This window comes from Equus quagga, chromosome 13 (genome assembly GCF_021613505.1).
Source record: "Equus quagga isolate Etosha38 chromosome 13, UCLA_HA_Equagga_1.0, whole genome shotgun sequence".
Taxonomy (NCBI): domain Eukaryota; kingdom Metazoa; phylum Chordata; class Mammalia; order Perissodactyla; family Equidae; genus Equus; species Equus quagga.
This window is the reverse complement of record NC_060279.1, coordinates 68,452,038-68,467,877: the sequence shown is the minus strand read 5'-3', so window position 1 is coordinate 68,467,877 and position 15,840 is coordinate 68,452,038. Positions and strand designations below refer to the sequence as shown.

Genomic DNA, 15,840 nt, shown 5'->3' with positions numbered 1-15,840 from the left:
TGTCTGCAGCGTTGGTTTCCTCTGAGGCCTTTCTCTTTGCTAAGCTGATGACCAGCTTCTCCCTGTGTCCTTACACAGTCCTTCTTCTGTGTGCGTGCCTCCAGGGTGCCTCTTTGTGTATCCAAATTTCCTCTTCTTCAGTTTCATTTTCTTAGATTCGAGTGCATTCACTCTGGCTTAGGTTTTGGTTTACATAAGCTACCAAAGGCACTAGAGCCACTCCAGTCTAACAGGCTCCTTATTTAACTATTTTAACAACTTTAAGAATCTATCTGTAAAAATTTTCCACAGCCCACCTTAAAAATGTTAGAAAATAATTTGATTTACTTAAATCTGTGCAACAGTTTTAAGTGCGGACGGCAGCTGGCAATCAAATACACAAACCACTAGGTAAGACAGTCATCAGCAAACTTCTCAACAGGGTCCAGAGGAGCTCTCCAAATATTTGGACAAAAATGTATGACCTCATGTCTGAGGCAGCAAAGGGTGGGGAGTAATGAGCCCAGAAAACAATCTGATACATTCCCCAGAAAGATCCCAGGGCCAACAAACTATCAAAATTGAAAGCTGATGAGGATTTTAGGCTGGTTACTTTTAAAACTGCAGATGAGAAGCAGGCTCCGAGGAGCAGAGTTTGCTTGTCCTTTGTTGGGAGGCATTTACATTTGTGGGGGAAACCCCCTTCTGTGGGGATGCCTCCCTCTCTGTGCCAGGAAGAAGGGAGATGACCTTGTCTCTAGAAACTCTTAATCAATGCCAAAGGCAAGAACTTAAATTGGTTACTGTCTGGCAATCTCATGTAACTGATTTAGGGTATCGGCTTCTGACCTTTACTTAATCCGATTTGATTCTTATCTAAAAGTTGTGGGACCACCCAATGGCCAGACCCCACCTGCACTGATAACCATTTTAACTTTTTTACGTTCTTTCCTTTGTCTTGTAAAGAGATGGCTCACATACCTATGCCTTAAATTTAGCCTTACTCTCCACTCATGTTTGCAGCAGAAGCAGCAATAGCAGCACCTCCTCCTGCCCGTGGGCCCTGTCCCCATGCAGCAGCCTGACTGCCCATGGGTCCTGTCCCCCCGCCGGCAGCAGCAGCTCTGACTGCCCATGGGTCCTGTCCCCATGCTATTCCACACTATTCTCTAAATAAGAGAACTACTGCCAGATCTTGAGAGTCCAAGAAATCCTTCTTTCGACTCCTCGGCTCACCGACCCCCGCATCAAAAGCTACCAGTAGAAAATCGAAAGAAAGAACTGGGGAAGCCATCCTTGTTGACAGGCACAACTATACTGGAAGCCGCAGAACCTGAGGAAAACACCAGGAAGTCATGCAGAGTGAGTTTCAAGGTAATGAGTGTCAACGAAAATAATTCATAACCAACCTATAAATGAAAATTTGGGTGAGTTTATTCTGAGCTGAAATCTGAGGACCATGGCCCGGGGCCTTTCTTCCCAAAGGAAGAAAGGGCACCAAAGAAGTGAGGTGTACAGAGTGGTTATATACCCCCAAGCAGGACGTTTCACATATGATTGAAATGTCCCTCCCACAATAGTCACAAGATTGCCCTGTCAGCACAGCGCTTGTTGGACACAGCAGGTAGTGGGTCTGTAGCAGGAGGCAAGTCTATTGTCTTGAGCTGGGTGGTCACAGATGAGCACAGCAATCAGTTTCTAGCCTAAGGAAAGATGCTTAATCCTTAAAGAAACGCCAACGTTGGGAGGGGGAGGGAAGTTGCACCTTTATCTGAAGGGCCTTTGTTCTTGCCATAGGGAATATCTAAAGCAGATATATAATGCATGCTCAAGAGCCAGGGTCAGGCCCTTTTGGAAAGACAAGGTCAGGCCGAATTAGGTTTATACCAAATGGCTTCCTCCTATTCTCCAATATATCCTATTGCTTGCCATTTTTATTTGTCATGAGTATTATTGATAGAGAAGCATAGTTGGCATTTGTTGTAAGAAAATATGCTCAGGAAGCAAATTAAAAACCAGAAGGAAAGTTATAAGGAAGATGAGACAAGAATGAACTCAAAAGGTTAAGTCCAGATTAATGATAAGGAGACAGTTTCTGGGTGGAATACTTTTGCTCCTGAAAGTGACCAGGATTGTCTGTACAATGGAAGTTTTTAGCAGGCCCTAAACTCCCTGACTTTTGTTTGGATATTAACCCTCCCCTTCCAGGCCACATTCCCAGAAAAGGTTATACCATCTGAAGCCCAAGGAAGACACTCCACCTTTAGGACACAGCCTTTACAACAAGCTAAAGATGGCAAAGCAGAAAAATACAAAGAACCCTGAAGCCACCCCACCTCAGGACCTCTTATTACAAATACAAGATATAAATCCCCTTATCGTTTAAAGTCCTTTAGGTTAGGTTTCCTGTTGCATGAAACTAAATATACCTTATTGATATAGGCAGGTAGGCATATGATCCAGCAAACAGTATTAGACCAAAAGCAAGAGAGGATCTGAACAACTCAAGCAGCAGCTGAAACTTTTAAAATTCAACTGTACCTACTTCAAAGGAAGAGGGAACAGAGGAAAACTGGACACCAAGGGCAGAATCCACTGCTACAGGGAAAGAAACAGAAAGGAAATGCTTCTGGCACTACTGAAGTTATACAAGTTAAAGCCCAGAAAATTTCAAAAGCTGGAGTATGGGTAAGGGGGAGGAGCAGTGAGGAATGGTGAAAAAGGCCCAGAATTCAAGAGCTAAACTGTGTAAGAAATTCTGTATCCCAGAGCACAAGCAGAAAAGCACAACCAGACTCGAAGTTGAGAAAAGAAAGCCTAAAGAACAATCCGGCATTTCAAGGGAGAGGTATTCCGACTTCAGGACTTGAACAGCTGGTCTGTGTAGCAGATGCAGCCATAGCTCAATGCCACTAACCATTAAGACCCAACTCATTTTCCTCCCTTAGGTTTGTGCTCCAAAAAACACTTCTGATAATTTGACTCCCCACATATATGTGCCAGCAGGAGAGATGAATGACCAGAGAAATTACAAAACCAGGTATTTGAAACTTACTGGTTTACAATGAGCACTACAGGTTGGTGTGCATGTTGGTTTAAACACGTCTTTTGAGAGTCTGGGTATATATCAGACCCTTTTGCACATGATTTGACAAAACTGGAATTTCTAGCCCTGTAAAGCCAATAGGCTGCAGTAACTTTACTAAGGTATTGACATCCTAGATGACGTCTCCATTTCACATCTAAAGCAATGATTTTCAACCACCCTAGAGTCATATCAGAATCGAGAACACATTTTAAACAAATGCCCACCACCCAGCCCCTCCCAATCCCCATTTAAGAATTACTAGTATAGCAAGTTCTAGTGGTTAAGATTCGGTACCCTCACCACCAAGGCCTGGGTTCATTTCCCAGTCAGGGAACCAAATCACCTGTCAACCGTCATACTGTGATGTCTGTGTGTTGCTGTAGTACTGAAAGCTATGCCACTGATATTTCAAATACCAAGCAGGGTCACTCATGCTGAACAGTTTTTAGCAGAGCTTCTAGACTAAAACAGACTAGGAAGAAGGACCTGGCCACCCACTTCCCAAAAAATGGACCATGAAAACCCTATGAATAGCAGTGGAGCATTGTCTGATACAGCACCAGGTGAGAGGATGGCACAAAAAGACTGGTCAGGGTTTCATTCTGCTGTACACAGGATCTCTAGGAGTGAGAACCAACTCAAAAGCACTAACAACTGTAGTAAGCTGTAGTTACTACTGGGAGTTTGTTGTATCCTTCCAATATACGAAGGAGGAAGGAAAGGTTAAGCACTTCGATTTAAGCTGGGTTCCCCTAGACGCAGACTCTAAAGAAAGTAGTTGAGTGTAACTGGTGTGATTCCAGGATGCACTAGTAGGGAAGTTGGGATGTGAGACAAGAGAAGGAAGCCTATACTGAGTGCATTCATAAACAGATTACCATCGTGGGCAACTATGCTTATTTCTGCTGGAGACCTCTAAAAGATGGCATGGAAACCATTATCCCACTCCAGGGGTAACTCTCCAATATTTGGTTGTGTCATTTCTCTGGTCAGCAAGGAAGCTGCGTATGCATCCTCTAATTCTTATTTGCCATTAGTTGAAAGCCGCTCCCAGGGGCATTAATCCACAGCACTGCAAGTAGATGCTAGCAGGACTCCTGTTGGTGGCATGTGTTGGACTAGTGAGTGCCCAGGGGATATGAGTGGGGTAGACACCTGTTACACACCTGATGGTTCCTGATTGGCTTCTCTTCCCCTTGACTCTCAGCAGTTCATCTTATTTTGCCAACTTTCACAGTCCTTGATGCAGATCTTCTTTTTGCTCCATCCAGAAGAACTAGCATCTTTCTAATGGCCTATTAGTTCTAAAATGGAACCAGTTTATTGGTTCTAATTAATAAGAACCAGAAATGCTGGTTCCTTATGGTTTTTACACCTAAAAGCTTTTGTAAATACAATCAGAGAAAACACTTGTTGGAGACTCAAATACAAAGTTCTATTTATTTTCAATAATGAAAGCAATACAACAGAGAGGAATTAATCTACTAATTTTTAAATCTAACACAATCGGGGGTAGTTTTGTGCTAAAGACTAACTAAAAACACATTACTAGTAACAAAGTAAGACTGTTCTTCAGACTCTCTAGGGTTGTGTGTGTGTTTTAAAAACCGGGTGGTAAGAAAATACATGCTAGAGACATGTCTATCAAGGACTTGAAGAAAAGAACAGCCAAGAAGCAGGGTCCCCAAATATTACGTTAACAAAGGGAATATGGAGTTTTCAAAGCAGTCTAGAAATGAGAGCTCAACGGGGGATACAGAGTTTGGGATAGTCCATGTTCAAGGCCTTGTAATGAAATCTTTCCATATTTCTAGATTCTTAATTTGGAATCTACCACAATCTAGATGAGCTTCTGCCAAAAGATAGGAGGCTCTTTATTCATGCTGCCTGAAAAGATCTCCCTCCTAATTTTCCTCCTTTGACTTTGTCACTAACTCCTGTCACCAATATAGCAAGGGTTCCATTCCAGAAAAGGATTACTACTATGCAGACCAAGTTCTCTCTAGTTTAGATATTCCTTTCATCAGCACACTGATACTGCCAGGGACTGCTCTAAATATATCCCATTTCTTTTATTTTTATCCTCCTACACAACTCTGCTTGGCTACAAAATCTGGGACTTAGAGAGCAATGGTAGTATTGGTCAAAAGACAAGTGTCAGCTCCAATGTAAGAATCTCTGAAGATCAACAGTCAAAACCCTTTTTTAACCACCTCATCTGCCACACCTTTTTTCTTTTCTCATTAGCTTGCCAATCATTTCTTGCGAAATTCAATCCTCCGAGCTACATTCTGAGCACCAAATTTTTTGACCAATGCATCTCTGGCAGCCTCATCATCTTTTTGCAAATCCAAGTCATCCTGTCGGGACCAAATGGGATACCCATCAGCCCTTCGACCAGACTCTAAAAAGGAAGAAGTAGCCTCTAGCTCACCACTATTTTTTAGGAAGGCCTGTGTAACTGTTGACAAATCCAAGTTAAACTTTTCCATTAACTGCCGGATGATCTTGATGGCAGCTCCCACTTCTGGTGGAGAAACTTTTTCTTCTTCCTCCTCCTCCTCCTCCTCATCAGGCTGTGTTTCTGAGTCTTCCTCCGGTGTAGGTGGATCATCATCACACATTGTTATGTGTATTTCAAAATCAGGGCTCTCATCCACCTAGAGAAAGTGATGAATACAACCAGTTCCTAATTATCAAGTCACAAACACTTACTCTTGTGTTATCTCGTCTCTCCCAACTACTGCCTTCTTACCCTTTTCACCCTAATCACACTGGATGTTCCTCTAATATGCTATGTTCCTTCTTACATTTACTCATGTTGGATGTGTATACACGTATATACCTATGTGATGGGGTAAGGGGGAATATGTGTGTAGGTGGTAGGTATATTAAGTGTGTGTGCATATGTGTGTATGTGTATGTATAATCACTTCTGGTATTACAACATTGGCAGCTACACTGAATATTAAAAAATATAGTATATGCACACACATACATATGTGTACCCATGTGTACATTAGATTATTTGTTGAAAGTCTGTCTGACTTCACTCAGACTGTAAGCTCAATAAGGGTAGGAATTGTACCTGTTTTGCTCATCACTACATCCCCAGTGCCTACCAATGCCTTCACATAATAAGTACTCAAAAAACATTGCTGTATGAATATATTAGGTTCTCCAAGCTATACCACATTTAGACACATTACAAAGCATGTTATGTGAGAAGAGACCTATGTAGGCCATGTTTGAGAGTTGTTGAGAGCATCTGAAAGTTTATGGAAAATGAACCAAATAGCAAAAACTAAAAAAAAACCCTCAAACTACAAAAGGCAACAATCTGGGGCCGGCCCAGTGGTGCAGCGGTTAAGTGCGTACATTCTGCTTCGGCGGCCTGGGATTCACCGGTTCAGATCCCGGGTGCAGACATGGCACTGCTTGGCAAGCCATGTGTCCCACATATAAAGTAGAGGAAGATGGACACGGACGTTAGCTCAGGGCCAGTCTTCCTCAGTAAAAAGAGGAGGATTGGCAGCAGTTAGCTCAGGGCTAATCTTCCTAAAATAAATAAATAAATAAAGGCAACAATCCCTAAATTCTGCCAATTCCTGTGTATTCCTTCACTCATCAATTACACAAACTTTACATTACTTTCCTGTTTGAGACTGAGGCTTAGCCATTTTTCTTTGTGTTAGTAAGAAAAGTTAATTTACAATATCCTTTTTCTTGAAGATGATACGCACATATAATTTGGATTTTTTAAAATTACCCATTATTTTATGCCTCCTGCCTTTCTCTGTAACTATGATTAAATATGGGATTCCAACAGAGAATAAGAAGCTAGATTAAATACGGAAGAACTAAAACAATTCCAAAAAAGCTGTAAGTACAGGCATACCTCATTTTGTTACACTTAGCTTTACTGTGTGTTGCAGATAGTATGTTTTTTTACAAATTGAAGGTTTGTGACAACCCTGTGTCAAGCAAGTCTATTAGCATAATTTTTCCAACATCATTTACACACTTTGCATCTCTATCACATTTTGGTAATTCTCACAATATTTCAAAATTTTTCATTATTACTATATTTGTTATGGTGATCAGTGATCTTTGATGTTACTATTGTAATTGTTTTGGGATGCCACCATGCCCATATAAGATGGCAAACTTAATCGATAAATGTTGTGTGTGTTCTTACTGCTCCAATGACCAACCATTCCCCTGTCTCTCTCCCTCTCCTTGGGCCTATTCCCTGAGACACAACAATGTTGAAATTACGCCAATTAATAACCCTACAATGGCTTCCAAGTGTTCAAGTGAAAGGAAGAGGTGCATGTCTCTCACTTTAAATCAAAAGCTAGAAATGATTAAGCTTAGTGAGGAAGGCATGTCAAAAGCCGAGATAGCTTGAAAGTTAGGCTTCTTGAGGCTGGCCCAGTGGCACAGAGGTTAAGTTCGCACATTCCACTTCTCGGTGGCCCCAGAGTTCGCCGGTTCGGAGCCCACCTGCAGACATGGCACCACTTGGCACACCATGCTGTGGGAGGTGTCCCACATATAAAGTAGAGGAAGATGGGCATGGATGTTAGCTCAGGGCCAGGCTTCCTCAGCAAAAAAGAGGGGGACTGGCAGTAGTTAGCTGAGGGCTAATCTTCCTCAAAAAAAAAAAAGAAAGGCTTCTTGTGTCAGTTAACCAAGTTGTAAATGCAAAGGAAAAGTTCTTGAAGGAAATTAAAAGCCCTACTCCAGTGAACACACGAATGATAAGAAAGTAAAACAGACTTATTGCTGACTGGAGAAAGTTTGAGTGGCCTGGATAGAAGACCAAACCAGCCACAACATTCTTCAAGCCCAAGTCTAATCCAGAACAAGGCCCTAACTCTCTTCAATTCTATGAAAGCTGAGAAAGGAAAGGTGAGGAAGCTGCAGAAGAAATATCTGAAGCTAGCAAAGGTTCGTTCACGAGATCTAAGAAGCTGTCTCCATAACTTAGACGTGCAAGGTGAAGCAGCAGATGCTGATGTAAAGCTGCAGCAAGTTATCCAGATAATTAATGAAGGTGGTTACACTCAACAACAGATTTTCAATGTCGACGAAACAGCGTTATATCAGGAGAACACACCATTCAGGACTTTCACAGCTAGAGAGAAGTCAATGCCTGGCTTCAAAGTACAGGCTGACTCTCTTGTAAGGGGCTAATACAGCTGGTGACTTTCAGTTGAGGCCAATGCTCATTTACCATTCTGAAAATCCCAGAGCCCTTAAGAATTATGTTAAAATCTACTCTGCCTGTGCTCTATAAATGGAATGACATAGCCTAGATGACAACACATCTGTTTACAACATAGTTTATTGAATATTTTAAGGCCACTAATGAGACCTACTGCTCATAAAAAAAGATTCCTTTCAAAATATTACTGCTCACTGACAAAGCACCTGGTCACCCAAGAGCTCTGATGGAGACACACAACCAGATAAATGTTGTTTTCATGCCTACTAACACCACATCCATTCTGCAGCACATGGATCAAGGAGTAATTCTGACTTTCAAGTTTTATAATTTAAGAAAAACTTTTCATAAGGCTATAGTTGCCATAGATGGTGATTCCTCTCATAAATCTGGGCAAAGTAAATTAAAAACTTTCTGGAAAGGATTCACCATTCTAGATGCCATGAAGAACATTTGTGATTCACAGGTCAAATATCAACATTAACAGGAGTTTGGAAGAAGCTGATTCCAGCTCTCATGGATGACTTTGAGGGGTTCAAAACTTCAGGGGAGGGAGTAACTGCAGACGTGGTAGAAAAAGTAAGGGAACTAGAATTAGAACTGGTGCCTGAAGATGTGACTGAATTGCTGCCATCTCATGAGAAAACTGTAACGGACGAGGAGCTGCTTCTTACGGATGTGAAAAGAAAGTGGCTTCCTGAGATGGAATCTACTCCTGGTGAAGATGTTGAAATGACAACAAAGGATTTAGAATATTACATAAATTTAGTTGTTAAAGCAGTGGCAGTGTTAGAGAGGACTGACTCCAATTTTAAAGAAGTCCCACTGTGGGTAAAATACTATCAAACAGTATCATGTGCTACAGAGAGACCATTCATGAAAGGAAGAGTCAATCGATGTGGCAAACTTCATTGTTGTCTTATTTTAAGAAACTGCCACAGTCACCCGAACTTTCAGCAACCACCACACTGATCAGTCAGCAGCCATCAACATCAAGGCCAGGCCCGCCACTGGCAAAAAGATTACAACTTTCTGAAGGTTCAGATAATGGTTAGCATTTTTTTAGCAATAAAAGCATTTTTTAATTAGGATATATACATTGTTTTTTTAGACATAATGCTATTGCACACTTAATAGACTATAGTATAGTATAAACATAACTTTTACATGCACTGGGAAACCAAAACACTCATGTGATTCACTTGACTACAACAATCGCTTTATTGCAGTGGCCTGGAACTGAAGCTGCAATATCTCCAAGGTAAGCCTGCATACCAAAAGCTACACTTGCTTGATAAAAAAATTTAACTCTTTAAAAAATTACATTTATTCTCCTGAGAAGCATAAAAATGCTTTTAAAAGAAAAATCCATAGCCTTAACTTTAAAAAAATTATACTGAGATCAAAGTATCAAAATGGAATGCTTTATACTGTTTAAAAATAATTCTTCCCAATTTTTCTCCCTCTCTCCCTTCCCACTCAAGTTGTCCTACCAAAAACTAAAAGCTGCATGTCTAGAACCTAGGATCAGTCCCACTTTCCATTTTCCTCCTTGAACTTCTCTCTTACCTTTCTGGGCCTCAGGTGTATGAAAAGGTAGATACGATGACCATTTTCAAAGGAGGTAGGAAAAAAATGAGTTAAATTTAGTTAACATACCACAATTTCATCAAACTCCCGGCTGGCTTCTACGAGCATCTTTTTGACTGCTTCTTCATTCTCCTGGATCTCTTCCTTTACAAATTCTTCTTCAGGCAAGTCTGGAGTTCTCTTATTCTGTGGTTCTATTAAAGAGACGAACAGCATCAGATTAGAATTAGCCTCTTTTGCAGAAACCAAAAATATAGTACATGAGCTCTAGGCCAAAAGTAAGCCTGCATTTTCCTTTTCTACTAGAAGACATCTGTTTTGGTCAGAGGATAAGAAAAACACAACACACGCATGTTCAATAATTTCTACTCTTGTTTCTGGAAAGTTGTACTATCCAAATGTGATAATTTTCCTAGGCTCTGATATGTAAAATAAAAATACTCTTCAAGCGTAATTCACTTTTTGCTTTGTATTTACAGATTTTGAAAATTAACAAAACTGTGCCATAAATTGGGTTCTCTGGGAAGCAGATTCTGAGATTGCGATTAACATATAAGGCATTTGGGGCGGCCCCATGTCTGAGTGGTTAAGTTCACGCGCTCTGCTTCGGCAGCCCAGGGTAGCCCAGGGTTTCAATGGTTCGGATCCTGGGCACGAACATGGCACCGCTCATCAGGCCACGTTGAGGGGGCGTCCCACATACCACAACTAGAAGGACCCACAACTAAAATATACAACTATGTACTGGGGGGGGTTGGAGAGAAAAAGCAAAAAAAAAAAAGATTGGCAACAGTTGTTAGCTTGGGTGCCAATCTTTAAAAAAAAAAAAAAATAAGGGGTTTATTAGAGAGTGCTTCCGGGAAAACACCTGTTGAAGAGAAGAAACCAAGAGTGGGCAGAGAGAGATCTGAGCTGTGAAATAGTTCCAACAGGGCCTCAGCTGAAACCAGGGAAAGGCTAGAGCTGGGAAGGCCTTCCGAGTTGACTGAGTTGGAGCGAGGGAGCCAAGACGTTATAACTCCACATAGATCAGTCACTGGATGCTAGCCACCCTGAGATGACAGGACTATGGGCAAGGCAGCTCTCCCAGCTGCTGAAGGCAGATCTGGGAGATACATCACAACCCACAACATGCCATCTACAGAAAGGAGCAACTCCTAAAGCTAAACATCCTCCTGTTTCTCTTTTACTCTTAGTTCTCTGAGGATTTAACTCTGCTCTCTTTTCCAACTTAACAAAAACTGACTACTAAGGGGAAATTCTCTCACATGCTACAACATGGATGAATCTTAAAGACATGATGCTAAGTGAAATAAGCCAGACACAATAGGACAAATATTCTATGATTCTGCTTACATGAGGTACCTAGAGAGATTAAATTCATAAAGACAGAAAGTGGAATGGTGGTTGCCAGGGGCTGGGGGAGGAGGAATGGGGAGTTAGTGTTTAACGGGTATAGAGTTTCAATTCTGGAAGATGAAAGTTCTAGAGATGGATGGTGGCAATGGCTGCACACTTTATGCCACTAAACTGAAACAGTTAAAATGGTAAATTTATGGAATGGATACTGTACAATAAAAAATAAATTTAAAAAACATACATAACTGTATACCAAAATAAGTCAATTTTATTTTCTATAAATTTTTTTCAAGTAGTTTAAAAAAGAAGTTTTATCTCTTAAAGATACATGCTGAAACAGACAAAATCGTATGATGCCTAGCATTTTCTTCAAAATAATCCCAGAAGTCAGGATGAAAGGTATAGATGAAAAAAATTGGCCATGATCTATAATCAGGTGAAATTGGGTCATGGGTACATGCAGTACAGTTCATTATACTTTTCCAAATGTTTGAAATTTTCTATAATAAAAAGTAAACAAATTATGGCACAGACACACAAGAACTTCAATATCTATTAAGTTAAAAAAAAAGCAAACTGTAAAACAAAATGATGTCTAGCGTGCTAATGAGCAAAAAGGACACAGCCAAGGGACAATAACAAAGGTTGCCCGTGGGAGAGGAACCAGGGGAAGGGTATGTAGCAGGGAGACTTACTTTTCACTATGCACCCTTTTGCAGTCTGAGTATATCTGTAGGATAAATTCCTAGAAGCAATATTGCCATGTTTAAGGGAATATGCATTTTAAATATTAGATTTTGTCAAAATGCCCTCCAAAGAAATCACACCAGTTTTCTTCTACTAGTAATGCAGGAGTGTACCTGTTTTTCATATACATCACTAACTCTGGGTATTACCCATTTTGTTCATTCTTGCCAATCTGATAAAATACATTTCCTTGCTCTGATTTACTGTCTAAAACACACCACCACCACACACATTTATTATTTCAGTTTCTATGGGTCAGAAGTACAGGCATGGCTTATATTGGCCCTCTGCTCAGAGTCTATTTACTTTTATTTAACAATACTTCTGCATTTGTTTATTGGCCATTTATTTCCTTTTCTGGGAACTTCCTGTTCCATTTCCTTTGCTCATTTTTCTACTAGTTTTTCTTTTACTAACTTCTGCAAGCTCTTTGGTCCTGAAGGAAACCAACTCTGCAAAGTATTGGGAATATTTTTCCAGTTTGCCCTGTCTTTATTTATCATGAGAAGTTTTTGATTTTAAGTAATCAAATATATTAAAACTTTTTCTTAGTCTTCTTGGTTTCAGGACTATCCCCATGCTAATACAGTCACACATCACTAATACAATCATGCGTGAGGACAGGTACACAACCTCAGAAATGCATTGTTAGGCGATTCTGTGGTCATTTGAACATCAGAGTGTACTTACACAAACCTGGATGGTACAGCCTACTACACACCCAGGCTATAACCTTATGGGACCACAGTCCTATATGCAGTCTGTTGTTGACTGAAATGTCATTAATGAAGCTCATGACTGTATTAAAAAGTATATTCTTCAGGGGCTGGCCTGGTGGCACAGCAGTTAAGTGTACACGTTCCGCTTCGGCAGCCCGAAGTTTGCTGGTTCAAATCCCAAATGCAGACATGGCACCGCCTGGCAAGCCATGCTGTGGGAAGCGTCCCACATATAAAGTAGAGGAAGATGGGCATGGATGTTAGCACGGGCCAGGCTTCCTCAGTGAAAAGAGAAGGATTGGCAGCAGTTAGCTCAGGGCTAGTCTTCCTCAAAAAAAAAAAAAAAGTATATTCTTCAGTGTTTTCCCTTAGTCATTTTAGGATTTTAATTTTTACATTTAAATACGTGATCAAAATATGTAGAGTAGGGTAAATCCTGCTTAATTTTGTCCCAAGTTCCAAATGGCTTCCCAGTAGGCCCATCACTACTGATTTAAAAGCAAGGCCCTACATGACCTACTTCACCCATACACACAGCCTTGTCCTCTCTCCTATTCTCCCTCTTGCTTACTCCATTCCAGCCACACTGATCTCTCTGCTGCTCCAAGAACACACCACCCACATTCCCACCTCATGGCCTTTGCACTTAATATTCCCTCCGCCTGGAACACTTCCTCAGATAACCACCTGGCTTGCTCTTTCATCTCCTTTGGTCTCTACTCAAACATCAGCATATGTAGTGACCTTCCCTTAGCATCCTGTAGAGAAGAACCTCCTCCCCAGCCCTTACGCTGATTTACTTTTCTCTACAGCACTTAGCACTGCCCAGCTAGCATGTTAAGATCCATAACCGCAGGGACTTTTATTTATTGTTATATCCCAGCAGGATAACAGTAACTGGTACTCAAATATCTGCTGAATGAATGAATCTGAAATGTCACTTTTACCAAAAACAAAATTCCTACTAAGCATACTCAACGGAGAAACAGATTTACCTCCCCAGACTTCACCTGTTACATCTAATAGCCATAAGGAAAGAAAAGGGAAGGGGGGGACTTGCCTTTTTAAACAAAAGGCTCCGTCAGTTTAAGCTGTCTATACCCACTAGATCAAAAGTGAAGCATCTTAACAGCTTGACACCGTGTCCTAACTGATGAGGATTTTAGGCTGGTTAATTTTAAACTGCAGATGAGAGGCAGGCTCCGACGACTGGAATTTGCTTGCCCCTTGAGAGACATTTGCATTTGTGAAAGAAGGGAGATGACCTTGTCTCCAGAAACTCTCAATGGGGAAGGCAAGAACTTAAGTTGGTTAGCGTCTGGCAATCTCATGTAAGTAATTTAGGGTGGTGGCTTCTGACCTTTACTTAATCCGATTTGATTCTTATCTAAAAGTCAGGGGATCACCCAATAGCCAGACCCCACCTGCACTGATACCATTTTAACTTTTTTTCATATTCTTTCCTTTGTCTTGTAAAGAGATGGCTCACATAACTATGCCTTAAATTTAGCCTTACTCTCCACTCATGTTTGCAGCAGAAGCGGCAGCAGCAGCTCCTCCTGCTCGTGAGTCCTGTCCCCACGCAGCAGGTCTGCCTGCCCATCAGTCCTGTGCCCATGCCGGCAGCAGTAGCACCTCCTCCAGCCTGTGGGCCCTGTCCCCCCGCAGCAGCCTGACTGCCCATGGGTCCTGTCCCCAAGCTATTCCACACTATTCTCTAAATAAAAGAGCACTACTGCCAGACCTTGAGAGTCCAACAAATCTTTCAACTCCTCGACTCACCAACCCCGCATCACTAACCACACCTGAATCCCAACATTCAATTCAACTGCGTTAAAAGCTCACTTCCCCTGAGCACAACCCTTGTCCAGTGGGTGAAAACCTTCTCACAGGACTACGCACTCAATTAAGCCAAAACATGAAACCAAACTCGTCTGGCACGCCTTTAAAATGGTTTATATCGAACCCAGCTGAACATGGAAATACTTTTCCAAAACCAGTCTCTGAAATCTCTCTGAAAAGATAACACAAGCTGGTAAACGCGTCGCCTTCGGGGGAAAAAAACTGGGTGGGTAGGAAGGGCGAGAGGACTTTCCATGCGCGCTTTTTGTACCTTTTGAACATCGAATCGTGCCAATATCCCAGATATTGGAAAAGCAAAGGAAACTCAGAGACGAAAACAATGCTGCACTTTTACCCGGATGTCAAGAGAGGGAGGGGCCGCGCGGCGCCAGCAAACACGCCACAATGGACGCCTGACACAGAGGGGAGGAGACGCCCCCGCCCCAGCACCGGGGTGAGCAGGGGGCCCGCGCGGCCACAGCAGCAGGCCTCACCCCCGCTGTCGGCGGCCTCGGGGTCCTGCTCGGCTTTCCGCTTGAGTTTCTGAGAGGACGGGCTCACGGGGGCGTCGCCCAGCAGGTACTTGTGCTCCTGGCCGCGCAGGCGCTTGAGGTAGCGGTCCTTGAGGGACTGCCACGAGTGCTGGGTGAGCGCGCTCTTCTCCAGCGCTTTCCACAGGGCATTGCCGGTGACGGAGCTGGGCGAGCGGGCGTTTTCCTTCACGTAGGTCAAGATGGCCAAGTCGTCCGCGTCCGTGAACCCCATCCGCCCCGTGTACGGCTTCGGCTCGGGCTCCGCGGCGCCCTCGGCCGGGGCCCCCGGCTTCGTCTCCAGGGTCTGGTCGGCCGCCGGGGCCGGGCGCAGCCGGTAGGCCTCCAGCTCGAGCCTCTCGTTGCGCTCCACGCAGTCCAGGATGTACTGCGTGGAGATGAAGTCGCCCGAGGCCTCGGCCAGCGCCTCCCCGGGCTGGGCCAGCAGCACGGCCCCGGGCTCCTGCACCCGGCACAGGGTGCCGCCGCCGTGCAGGATGAGCGTCGAGAGCCGGCGCTTCGCCGGACTGGGACGCACGTAGAAGGACATGGAGCTGCCGTCCTCCCTCACGAACAGAGTCGAGGAATGAGTGGGCCCGTTGGGGTCTTTCCCCGAATCCATGGCCTCCGCCATAGCTGAAGAGAGGCACCAGGAGAGCCGCCCCCCTAGAGCGTCTGGCGCACACAACTAAACCAGCTGGCGCGCCCGACGCCGCGGCCGCGAAGCCTCGCTGTGCGCCTGCGCGGCTGCAGCGC

The 15,840-nt window shown here is 43.1% G+C and overlaps 1 protein-coding gene across 1 annotated transcript; it reads right to left on the bottom strand.

The window, feature by feature from the left end:
• Positions 1-4,480: 4,480 nt before the first annotated feature.
• On the bottom strand, positions 4,481-15,839 carry TERF2IP (TERF2 interacting protein). The gene is made up of 3 exons (XM_046681989.1): positions 15,049-15,839; positions 9,957-10,081; positions 4,481-5,727 (listed from the first exon to the last, which is right to left on the bottom strand). Exons 1-3 carry the CDS (start codon positions 15,716-15,718, stop codon positions 5,323-5,325), a joined length of 1,200 nt encoding a protein of 399 aa, XP_046537945.1. The 5' UTR covers positions 15,719-15,839; the 3' UTR covers positions 4,481-5,322.
• Position 15,840: the final 1 nt, after the last annotated feature.